At 32.0% G+C, this 13,545-nt stretch overlaps 1 protein-coding gene across 1 annotated transcript; it reads left to right on the top strand.

The window, feature by feature from the left end:
* Window positions 1–1,943: 1,943 nt before the first annotated feature.
* LOC138905778 (uncharacterized) lies at window positions 1,944–4,392 on the top strand. The gene is made up of 2 exons (XM_070194297.1): window positions 1,944–2,165; window positions 4,144–4,392. Exons 1-2 carry the CDS (start codon window positions 1,944–1,946, stop codon window positions 4,390–4,392), a joined length of 471 nt encoding a protein of 156 aa, XP_070050398.1.
* The last annotated feature ends 9,153 nt before the right edge of the window (window positions 4,393–13,545 follow it).

Here is a 13,545-nt window from a genome sequence, read left to right as displayed (position 1 = left end):
TGGTAGAAGTGATATAGTTGGTTGTTTGGTGGTAGTACAATCGGTGGAGGTGTTGGTGATGACAGGTTGTGGAGGTGCCCTGATTTTGGAGGTAGTTGGCGATTGTTGATGTGTGATGGTAGGGATGGTGATGGTTAGCGATGATAATAAAAAAAGGTAGTGGTAAAAGGTTATACATTCACAAGAATTATCAAATAAACGTCTTAATGATATTAAGATTATGTATAAAATTTGAATGATTTAGACCTATTAAGAGCTAATAAGTAATTGTGAAAGGAAAAAAAAATGCTTAATAGGTTGACATTTGAATAATCCTGATTTAGACCGTCACTAGATGCAAACAAAATAAGTTCTTAGTCTTGAATACTTACAAAATAAAATAAAAAAAAGAATAGAAAATGTCATACACATAGTGGAAGAAGGTAGAAACTAAGTCATCAAAGGTAAATAGAAAACCAACATTAGCCAAATTGAAATAGAAGGGAATACTGCTAAGTAATAACGTTTCATTTAATTTAGTATTTAGAGTTTGAATTGTTATATCTATGTATGTAGATTACTCATTTCGGTCCATAATAAATGATCTTTTGTCCTTTTTATTTTGATCCAAAATAAGTATCTTTTTATATAATCAAAAGAAATTAATTTTATTTTTTAAAAATTTACTCTTATTTATATATCATAATGTTTCAAGTTAACAATAAGCAAAATTTAGTTAAGATTAATTTAGCCAAAATACCATTTTTACTCTAGAAGTTAGTATTTTCTTAAAGGGTGTGTTAAAGGCAAAAAAGTTATTTATTATGGACACCTGGCAGGAGGGAATATCTTAGAGCTGTTGAAAAATTTGATGGAATGGCCAATTGGCCATAACCCGTTTATGGAAATTAATGAAGCATTAATCACTCGAGAAAGCCATTAATTGCCAAGGGAATTGAAGTGCCATCTCCTTGGAGTCCTAGTGTGACAGCAATTTTTTTAAATTTAGTTAATTAGTAACAGATAGGGTTGAACCTGTGCACTTAACCAAACTAATAATATAATAAGCTACGTGATAACTGCATTTGATTCCAAACAGATGGCCACCACTAACAGATAAAAGAAGGTAAACTAGTTTAGTTTTGGCTTTCAACTTTTATAATGACATGCTCTTTTCGGTCCATAATAAATAATTTTTTAGTTTTTTTTGTGATCCAAAATAAGTGATTTTTTCAGATTTTAAGAATGAGTTAATTATTTTTTTTTCTATATTGCCTTTGGAGTAAATAATGTTGGAGTATGTGTTGGGATGGAGTATGTGTTAGGGTATTTATGTGAAGAGATAGTAAAGGTTAATATGGTTAATTTCATTGTTAATTAATGTTAAAAGGTGAATTTTTTAATATATGAAAACTTCAAAAAAATTACTTATCGTGGACCGGTTGGTGTAGTATGCAAATTGGAGCATTTAATTGCGATGCAATTGCACCTTCTCTTCCTTCAATATAATAATTAAATCCCTCATATTTCTAATTAAAATAAAAATAACTTATTCCAAATTTGGAACTCACCCATCATGTCAGAAAAATTTTAGATCCAAGAAATTAAAGTCACAAACAACTAGAAAATGGGTCAATTGATTTTGTGATTCGTTACAAACTTGTATTTAGTTTTATAATCACATCTTCTTTTTTTTTTTAATACATGAGAGATTTATTTTTACACATAAGAGATCTTTCTTTTACACGTAAAAAATTTTAAAAAAATATTTTTTAAAATTCAACATAGGCCAAACCTCACTAGAAAAGCTCCTAGATCCAAGAAAAATCACTAACAACCGGAAATACTACCTTTTTTTTAAAAGTCCAAAAAAGTGGTCACAATATAAAGACTGTAGACCAAGAAGCAAGAAGCCAAGTTGAAACGAGCAAACAAAATAAGCTAATTGCTTAAAAGAGAAGATAATGGAGTATGCAGCAAATGTTGGTTTGCCAGTGATAGACTTTGAGGACTTCCCAAAACAGTCATCTAAGTTGATAAATGCCTGTGAGGAATGGGGATGCTTTAGGCTTTACAATCATCATAGGATTCTTCCAGCTTCACTCATGGCTGACATGAAGGGAGTTGTGAGATCATTGCTTGATATTCCCACTGAAATCAAGAAACGCAACAAGGGTAATTCTGTGGTTTCTAGATCTCCGCAGAATCTCATTGTTGAATTAAGCGTTGATTCTCTATGATATGACTTGCGCTCAAGATATATTCATGCTTTCTGTTCCCGTTCATGCGCTCAAGATATGGGAGAATTTTCTTAGTAATTAAAATTCATGAGTTTTGTCAAGTGAAATTGGTGACGAAAATGAAGAAGACATCAGTAATGGAGGAAATCGGATAAGGGAGAAAGAAAAAGGAAAAAAAAAAAGAAAAGAAAAGAGAAAGGTAAAGAAAAAAAGTATTAATAAAAAGGAAATAGTGTTTGTAATACACTTTAATACAATTAACGAAACAGCTAATTAGTTTGGGTGGATTCCGTTTCGAAAAGGCATATATGGGCCAACTGTGTAACTCTAAGGGCATATATGGACCAGCTATGTGACGGTAAGGGCATATTTGAGCTAAAGTATTAACGAAGGACAAATGTGCTCAATTTCATATAGTACAAAGGCATATTTGGACTTTTTCCGTTGATTAAAAGATCTATGCACTAACTGTATTAATATGCACCATCTTGTTAAGTTGACTTACTATTTACTAGTAATAAATTATAACTCTTCATTCATAAATCGCTAGATTATACTGATTATTGATTGATGCTTTCTGTTATAAGTTAGATACCCCCCAAATGTTTGCTTCCTTTGATTCTAAACTTAGATGCAACTTAATTGAATGTTTTTTCGAGCTTAATATGATAAGTTAACTAGTACTTTGACCCACCTACCGTGGCATATTTAGTGTCCAAGACAATAAAGAAGAATCTCATATAACTAATTTTTCTAGAAATAATTTTATCTACTGACTATTCAATTAATCGTTTTACTGCTTCTGTGTTTCTTTTTTATGTTAAACATCTGACTAATGTCAATCAGAATAGGACATTCTGAAAGATTTTGGTTCAATTTTGTGTTTATATATATATATACTAGTGTAAACTTTATAGTAAATGTTATGCTGTCTACTAGAGTAGTTTCACTACTCATTCAAAACTAGAAGACCGTATCAAAAACTGAGTTTGCAAAATATATCAATCTACCTACATACGTCTCATACTGCACCAAATTCCAAAATATTGTTCCTCTAAGACAACGCTCAACATTGTTTGATTATAACTGTAAACAGAGAGACAATTATGAAGTATGCTGCTGCTATTCATGAACTATTGATGGACATGGCGCACAAAATATGTGAAGGGTTGGGTTTAAAGAATGTGTCTTTTGAGGGATGGCCATGCCAGTTTAGGTTTAACAAGTTCAGCTTCACACCAGAAACCATATGTTCCACCGGGGTTCATTCACACACACACATATTTTCTTACTATACTACAAGATGATGAAAACGTCGGTGGTCTTCAAGTCATGAATAAATCTGGCCATTTTGTAGCTGTTGAACCCTGGCCAAACTCCCTCCTTGTCAATATGTAACCAAAGTAAGTACTTCCTCTGTTTATACAATCTTGCCTTTTTAATTTTATTTTTTTAAAAAGACATTTTTTGTATATATTATCAAATAATGCTGATATAGCCTAGCCATAGTTTCGACGGTACTTTTGCTATGCACCAAAAAATCTTAGTAGTATATACTTTCTTTTTTTTCATTAAGATTAGTATTTTTTCTAATAGTTTTCTTAAGCTTTGACTTGGTCTAAGGATCATATCTCAGACTAACTTGGGTAGGTATCAATTGTTAATTATAGTGGCGGTAGATCTGAGATTTAGACGTTATGAGTTTTGAGTTGAGTGAGTGAGTTTTAAAATATACATCTGACTACTTGGACGTTTTTGTACATATATATGGGGCTCGACTCCCAAAATAATGAGTTTTGTCGAACACGCGAAACAATTGTTGAATTTGTCCCCGGTTGCTAAATGAGGCACTACATCATTTATGGTATATAGAATAAAATGATCATATACTATGCTTTTGTTTTTGTTTTGTTGCTATGTGAAGGCATGGAGCAACGGAAGATTTAACAATGTTAAGCATAGAGTGATATGCAAAGAAGGAAAAACAAGGGTGTCAATTGTTTCATTCATTCGGGGACATGAGGATACAACTGTGGAACCCCCATCTGAACTTGTGGATGATGAAAATCCTCGTCTCTACGTACCTTTCATGCAAGATGATCTCACAAAGCTTAGGCAGTCAACAAGAAATTTCAATGGTGAAGCTCTTGATCACTTCCATACCAACTTGTAGATATCACTTTGTCTAGTTCATGTGATATTTCCTTCATATTGATGAACATGAAAAAGGAATAAAGAAAATAAACAGGGAAATATTCTTTTTCTTTGGATAAAGAATAATGAAGGAAATCTTGTGGGATTTCCATGTTCTACACTTTATCCTACGGAATGGTCTACTTTTTAGATTGATTTATCTAGCTCTTGGGTGTGAAAAAACCAACCCCAGGAGCAGAAGTCGCTCTGCTTCTTCAAAAACATTGAGGGTTTTGAATTAACTTAAAAGCTGATAAAATTAACTTAAACGCACTTGTCATACACGAAATTATAGGATACGCCCATCGCAATGCAAGTACCAAATTTAGTCTGAAAGCCAGTAATCTTGGTTCCAAGTCGCTGCCCACAAACAACATCTAACAACACTGCCCCAAATACGTAGACATCAGACTGTTGGGTCACCATATATAAGATGTGATTACTTGTAAGGTTGTTATCAAGCTCCAAGTTAATTAAAAATCAACTAGAAATCCAAGACAAGTAGTGCATTAGTTGTTTCTAAACCAATACTAACAACAGTCAAAAGTTGTATCATGTATGTATTGAACTTTACTGTGCAGAGGGACTATTAAGAGCTTAGTAAATTATTTTATACTTAGCCTAACTATGTAGTTAGTTGAGTTAGTTAGGCGGTTAGCTGTTAGTGTAATGATTGAGAGCTCTTTGACAGCTCAATTAATTAGTTAGTGCGTTATATAAATATTTTTTTCTTTATCTTTAGTCAATCCACATGTGTATATATTAGCTGGATACATAAATCACTCTCTTTTTCTTCCATGTGTATGAGCTAGAATCCTCTAGTGGGACTCCGTTAAAGACAAATTCAAGCTCAATCTTTTTAATACTATTGTATTTCGATATGGTATCAGAGCCACACGGTCTCATTTAAGTTCTTCGATATTTTCATTTCAACTATCATTGTTAGAGTTAAAGAATTACTAAATAGAGAAAGATACATTCTTTTTTAAACAGACTAAAAAGGAAGGTACGTAAGACACATAAATTGAAAGAGGACGGAGGAGGGTGTAATATTAATATTCATCAAAGTCTACCCTAAGAATAAAGACATAATAACTATTTATACTAGGTTCCACGTTCTAAGAAAAATACTAAAATACCCTCTACACTAAAGCCTAGATGACATAGCTTTGGACTTGGGCCTCCATTATATTCAATTGGACTCCTAGATGTCTTGAACTTTGGTCCTCTGCTTTTAGGGTGAATGACACAATCACCCACAAAAATAAAATTATTTATCCTTGTCTACTCATTTACTTTTCTACCCATCAAACTAATTACCTTTTCTATCAATGATAGCTTTTGTGAGTAAGTTCCTCTTTTTTCTCCTATTCTTTTTTATTTCTCAGCTTCTTTTCTTTTTTTCCTTCTTTTCTTTCTTTTCTCCTTTTCTTTTTTCTCCTCCTCTTCTTCTTCTTCTTCTTCTTCTTCTTCTTCTTCATTTATTTTTTGCCGAAATCATATTATTATTATTATTATTATTATTATTATTATTATTATTTAATTTTACACTCAAATTTGGCTCCTTCTTTATTTATTTTTTTATTTTGTTTATTTTTTTTATTTGTTGTTCCTTTTCTGATTTTATTTAACTCCTTTTTATTTTATTTTTTTTCTCTTCATAATCAAATTTTATTGACTTTTTTTGCTCTTTTTTATTCTTCTTCTTTTTTATACAATAAAAAACGATAACTGATAAAATACATATTTGTTCACCTTTCTTTAATATAACTGGTATAATATATATTTTGTCCTTTTTTTAATTCAATTATTAGAATAACTTATACAATATAACTGTTTTCTCTTCTCTTTTTTCTTTCAATTTTTTTTCTTTTTTAATTTTATTTATTATTATTTCAAATTATTTTTATTTTCTTTTGTTCATAATCTAATTCTGCACACATTTTTGGCTCCCTTATTTTTGTTTATTTATTTATATATTAATTATTAGAAAATAACTTACATTTAGCATATAGTATAAAAAAAAATAATATATTTATAGAAGTTGAAATATATTATTAAAGTATATTATGATACCCACATGCTATATATCATATACTAATTGGGTATAAGATATTGAGAATTCTGTTAGAAAAATAAAGAAGGACCCATTGATTTTTGTTTGAAAAAGTAAGAAAATACCAAATTTAACTATATTGTAACATTATACCATATACTGTAATGGTATATTGTTGCAATAAATTATACCCTATTAAAATAGATATTATATACCAAAATAGTATATAGTACAAAATTTTGGTATATCTTACAAATTAGTATTCTTCGCTTGTTCAGCTCAATTTCAACCTAAATTTCAAAAATTCATTCCAGAATTTCCACCAAATTGACTCATACATTAGCCACAACCTTCAATCAAATATTTCAGACTAAATATTTTGGTTTAAGAAAAAAATAAAAAAAATATGATAACTCTGTTGAAAAGTTGAAAAAAAAAATCAATGAAAAATTCAAAAAATTCAAAAAGGACCAATTTGTAATAATATACTGTTACATTATATAGTATATTGAAACAATATACCGTTAGAATAAACTGTATACCAAAATGATATACAGTACAAATTCTTCTTCGCTAAGTTCGACGCAATAAATTATACACTATTGAATTAAATATTATATACCAAAATGGTATATAGTATACCAAAATGGTATATGGTGTATTATTATTTTGGTATATAATGCAAATTAATTTTCTTCAATTCAATTTCAACCTAAATTTCAAAAACCTCTTCCAGAATTTCCACCAAATTATCTCAAACTTTAGCCACAACTTCCATCAAATATTTCAAACTAAATATTTTGGTTTAAAAAAAATAATTGAACACAATATGAGAACTCCGTTGAAAAAGAACTCAATGAAAATTTTAAAAAATTCTAAAATGACCAAATTGTAATAGTATACTGTTACATTATATAATATATCATTTTGGTATACAGTACAAATTCTTCTTCACCAGTTTAACGTAATAAATTATACACTATTGAATTAAATATTATATACCAAAATATAGGAAGTGATTTTGGTATATAGTACAAATTATTTTTCTTCGCTAGTTCAACTCAATTTCAACCTAAATTTTAAAAATCTACTCCAAATTTCTGCCAAATTAACTCAAACTGTAGCCACAACCTCCGATCAAATATTTCAAACAAAATATTTTGAAGACAAAAAATTTAAAAACATGAGAACTTCATTGAAAAGTTGAAAAAAACTCAATAAAATTTTTAAAAACAAAAAACAAAAAGGACCAAATTGTAATAGTATATTGTTACATTATATATTTTCTGTTGGAATGAACTGTATACCAAAATGGTATATAGTATATCATTTTGGTATACAGTACAAATTCTTCTTCGCCAGTTCAACTCAACTTTATCCCAATTTAAATATTTACTGCAAAATCTCCACCAAAATTCACTCGATGTTTAGCTACAACTTTCAATTAACATTTCAAACAAACCCAGGCAAAATTAGATCAAAACAACTACAAACTCAACAAACTCAATATATGAGTTTCAAGCTTCAAGGTCCATCAATAATGGATTTGACTTTTTCAAGAAAAAGAAAAAGACAAAAAGGGAAAAGATATATTATGTCAAAGGACAAAAAAATAAAGAAAAGAAGAGCCAAGGAAAATAAAACTTCTTAAAAAAAAGTTTCTTGGCATACGTTGAAATAAAATTCAGTATTAGCTAATTTACTTTCTAAATATGCTATTAAATGTGTGACCATATATATTGATGGATATCTTTTAAAAATAATAATAATAATATCCTTTTGTTTTCTCCAAACTCATATATTTTTATACTATTATATATTATTTAATAAATATTATATTATATTCTTTTTTAATTAGTATTATTATGATAAGATGATGAAAAATAATGAAAAAATGTGATGCACTAAAAAGATATAAAAAGGTGCATGAATGAATCTATGAGAACATGAGCTTACATGCTAAACAATGAGAAAGTAAGAATGGGTAGAGCGGGTAAAATAACTGTGCCGCATAGGTATAAAATGTAAAAGAAATGAACATGGGTAGATACGGGTAATTGTTTTGTCTTCTATGCGTATATAGCATAATTTACCCCTCCTTTTATACCTCCACTTTAGCATGTTATGGTTTTCAAGTCATCTTGAGTTGATCTCTTAAGGCTTCTTAAACAATTGAAGAAAGTTGTCCAACTTTCAAGTCCGTAATAACTCATTTTTGTTGTAAATAGTGTGTGTATGAATTTTCATGTTATAAATACTATAAGGATGAATGTTCCTACAAGATATCTATCTCCGCACTATTCAAGATAGATTTTATATTACATTTTCTTGCCTCTTTAAAAGCATGGCAATTTACCTATGCAGAGATATTAAGAAAAAGAAAAGAAAGAGTTTTACTACATCTATTCTTAATCTTAATTCTCTTCTTGTTATTTTATTTTGCTAAATTGGTTCATGTTATCAGGACGATTGTCACCTTTATTTTCACAATCACATCCTAGTTATATTCGATTCTCCTTCAGATATATCACTATATATCCATTTGATTTATGGTAATGTATATGCACTAATATGCTCTTTATTAACAGACCCATATATGTTAAGCATTTATTTTAGTTGGTCGTGTTACTTAAGTTATTATACCTTGCTTATTGTTAAAGAAAATATAAGATATAGAATTTAAGTACGTTGAACTAACAAAAACTATTTAATAAATACGTGTGGACTTGCGTAGAGCAAAACAGATCTTCAATGCATTTTAAAAAATAAAAATAAATAATGATAATATCACGATCCCAATTTTCCTCCGAAGGATGTCGTGATGGCACATATAGTCTCTACGACTAGGTAAGCCTAACAAATAACAGCAACTGAACAAATATATAATAACAAGTTACTGAAAACGACTGAATAATAGATAAAACCTTCTGAAAACAGAATCTCACAAATACACACCTCAAAACCGGTGGAACTGAGTCATAAGCTCTATAGAATACAACTAGAGTACTACTGCATCACTGTCCGAAAGGAAATACAATAATAATGAAAATAAGGGAAGGTGACTCCAAGGCCTGCGGACGCCGAGCAGGCATATGAAGTCTCCGGTATAAGCAGGTAACAAGGAATCTCTATCGACCGGCACGAGCGGACGTACATGGATCTGCACAAAAAGATGTATAGAAGCATAGTATGAGTATACCACAATAGTACCCAGTAAGTATCAAGCCTAACCTCAGTAGACTAGTGACGAGGCCAGGTCAAGATACCTACTAGGATATAAAATAGACATTATAAAAATATAATACGGGTAAGTAACGAAAAATGAAGAATAACTGATACGAAACAAAATAATAGCAAGAACTAGTACTGAAAGTTAATAATAGAATAGCATAAAAGAAGCAACTAAAGTGCTACAATGATCATGTATGGACCACAACTGCTAGAATAATAAAGAATGAAGCAACAAGAAATATTCCTTCCACAACACTTTGCAACATGAAACAAACAGCAAGAAACACAATGAGGTACCTCCTAGTGGATAACGAAATCAAATCGAGGTACCGCCTCGTATAATCAAGAATCACAACCGAGGTACTGCCTCGTATTCACATTTCTCAATTTCAATCACAATCTTTCCTTATACTGCTGCGTGAGCCTTACATTTGAAAATAGGTTTTGAAAACAGATTTCCCGAAATAGCTACACGCACTTTAGCTCACCTTATGACGCCACGTGGCTTTCACCTACAAGAAATCACGCACATAAGTCCCACCTTATACCGCCGCATGGACATCAACCTAAGCCTTATACCGCCGCATGCGCATCAATATCATATCACAATAATAACTCGCACCACAAGTGCCCACATATCACAACTTGCCAATAACAACAATATCAATATTTCCACAACAATAGCCCATGGCTCCACCACAACGTGTACAAGAGTATCAACAACAATAATGGATGGAAAATGCTCAATAAGATAGATGTTTCAACAATAACTAACATCACCTCATCGTATTAACGACTTTCACAACTTCAACACCAGATACTCAACAATGAGAAAATAATGTATAACCACGATATTAGATAAGATTAACTCATAATAAACGAAATAATATTCAACAATGAGTCTCAAATAATTGCAGTCAACAAGTAAAGGGGTAATACGAATAATTAATTCAAATAATGATAATTTACAATAAAGAGATAACATGTAACAACAAAGGGGACAACAAGTTCAACTAAAGCATGAGAGCAATTGAGCAAGTAGGATGTAGAACAAATACTAAGCAAGTCAACTAAGGCATTTAAGGATAGTCTAATACAATTAAGGATAATTTGACTATGAGAATTTTAAACATAATATGGTATTTCAATTAAAGCATGGAAATAGTCTAAGTAGCGTAAAATCGATCAAATACTACATACAACCCGTGTATCCACTCGTCACCTTGCGTACACGGATTTCACTTAGTACAATTGAATCAAACAATATCAATCCTAGGGGTATTTCCCCCACACAAAGTTAGGCAAGACACTTACCTCAACTAGGCCAATTCAACACTCGGAAATAGCCTTTCCCTTAAAATTCGCCTCCACACGGCTCAAATCTAACCAAAAATGACTCAATATCATCAAACAATGCTAGGGAATTTAATTGTATTAGATAAAGTTAAGATCTTTATACTTTTTTCAAAAAGTCAATGCGGGGCCCGCCCGGCCAAAACCCAGGTCCAATGGTAGATTCCATTTACTCATAACCCCACGAGTTCATATATGTAATTAGTTTCAAAATTCGAGTCCAAATCAACTCTCAAAACTCAATTTCTTATTTTTCAAAAACATAGGAAGGTTTCATACATTTCTACTTTGATTCACATGATTTTGATGTTAAAATCAAAGATATGTTGATGAAATATGATTAGAAATAGATTAGAATCATTTACCCAAGGTTTGTAGGTGAAAATCCCCCCTACCGAGTTTAGGGTTCAAAAATGAGAGAATGAACTCAAATATCTCGTCTCCCAGCTATTTGATCAGTTGCAGATGTCGCAATTGCGACATGGGTTCGCAATTGACAACCCGAACCCTCGCAATAGCGAATAAAGCCCTACAATTGCGGCACTGAAGGCTTGGGGAACTCTTCGCAAATGCGAAGATGGGATCGCATTTGCGACCCCTGTTGCCCTCGAAATTGCGACAGAATCATCGCAATTGCGAACTAGCCCATCCCAGAAGGCCTTCGCAAATACGAACACTGGGTTCGCAAATGCGAACCCAACAGACTTGGCCTACCTTCGCAAATGCGATCTCAGACCTCGCAAATGCAATATCTGAGGCATGTGCAGAAAAACCAACAACTTTGATTCCAACAACACTCCGCTAAGCGCCCGAAACTCACCCGAGCCCTCAGGGCTCCAAACCAAACATCCACACAAGTCTAAAAACATCATACGAACTCGCTCGCGCGATCAAAACACATAAATAACATCTAAAACTACGAATTGAACTCTAATACACATGATTTTCAAAGATATTTTCAAGAACTTCTAAAATTTCAACTAAGCGTCTAAATCCTATCAAATCAACTCCAAACGACGCCAAATTTATGTAAACAAGTTCTAAATGCCATAACGGACTTATTCTAAGTCCCAAAATTAAATTTCTAACTCAATAGCTAAAATTTAACCTATGATCAAACTTTTGAACTTAAAATTGCCAAGTTTTTGCAAATTAACACAAATCAACCTATAGACTTCCAAAATTAAATCCGGGCATACGCCCAAGTCCGAAATCATGGTACGAAACTATCGGAGTCATAAAAATATAGTTCTGCGGTCGTTTTCACAAAAGTCAAAGTTTGATCAACATTTTCAAATTTAAACTTTTAAGTCTAGAATCAAGGGTCCAAATCAACCCGAAAGCTTCCCGGAACGAAACTAATCAATCCCGCAAGTCATAAAGACATAAACACACAAGTGTGAAGCAATACAATGGGTAACGGGGCGCAATTACACAAAAAGACCGATCGACTCGTTACAAATAACCAAGGTGATAAAGTGATAATTGCACATATTAGTTTAAATTCCTTTACAACTGGTAGAAAGTAATATCTTAATATATTCACTCATATTAACATATACAGTTATTTCTTAAATTTTCACTTATAATTGTCACGACCCCAATTTTCCTCCTTAGGATATCATGATCGCACTTAGTCTCTAAGACTAAGTAAGCCTAACAATTATGCGGAATAAAAAAATATAAAACTGAAGCTCAAATCTCAACATGTAACATAAATCAAACTGCGATTCAAAATAAATACATCTCCCAAAACCCGGTAGAAATAAGTCACAAACTTCTAAGAGAAAATACTAAGTATCTTTATACATCAAAGTCCAAAGAGAATTAGGGAAAACAACATAATAAGGATAGAGGGGGATTTCAAGGACTGCGGACGCTGGTAGATATACCTAGAAGTCTCCACGCACGGTCCAACTCATTGATATCTGGGCTGGTAGGAAAAACCTAGATCTGCACAAAAAGATATGCAGAGTGTAGTATGAGTACTCCACAACGGTACCTAGTAAGTGCCAAGACTAACCTCGGTAGAGTAGTGACGAGGTCAGGTCAGGGCCCTACTAGTTTAAAAGAGAAGTAAGGCAGAAGATATAATAACATTTGAGATGATTGAGAATTTTAAACAACGAGAAGTTTAAGAATGTAACAACACAGCAAATAGAGGTAACAATAGAGGCACTCCCGAGGTACCGCCTCGTAGTCCCAAATGTAAATATGCAAGACAGGGAGAGGTTCTCCCGAGTAAATGCCTCGTAGTCCCAAAGTAAATATGCAATACATAGGGATCTCCCGAGAAACCACCTCATAGTCCCAAAGTAAATATGCAGTACAAGGGGATCTCTCGAGGAACCGCTCCCAAAGTAAATATGCAGTACAGGGGGATCTCCCCAGGAACCACCTCGTAGTCCCAAAGTAAATATGCAGCAGATAATCGAAGGAACAACGAGTTTACAACAAGCATCTTACAGTTAAAAAATTTAATTCAAATCAAGG

Source organism: Nicotiana tomentosiformis, chromosome 2 (genome assembly GCF_000390325.3).
Source record: "Nicotiana tomentosiformis chromosome 2, ASM39032v3, whole genome shotgun sequence".
Classification (NCBI taxonomy): Eukaryota; Viridiplantae; Streptophyta; class Magnoliopsida; order Solanales; family Solanaceae; genus Nicotiana; species Nicotiana tomentosiformis.
This window is presented reverse-complemented; position numbering and strand designations above follow the sequence as displayed.

What these genes read in the sequence shown, in the direction of transcription:
- LOC138905778 (XM_070194297.1), top strand. Translation starts at nt 1,944, where the DNA reads ATGGAGTATGCAGCAAATGTTGGTTTGCCAGTGATAGACTTTGAGGAC. An exon ending in GCAACAAGGGTAATTCTGTG is followed by an intron (nt 2,166 to 4,143) that starts GTTTCTAGATCT and finishes TGCTATGTGAAG; the next exon opens with GCATGGAGCAACGGAAGATT.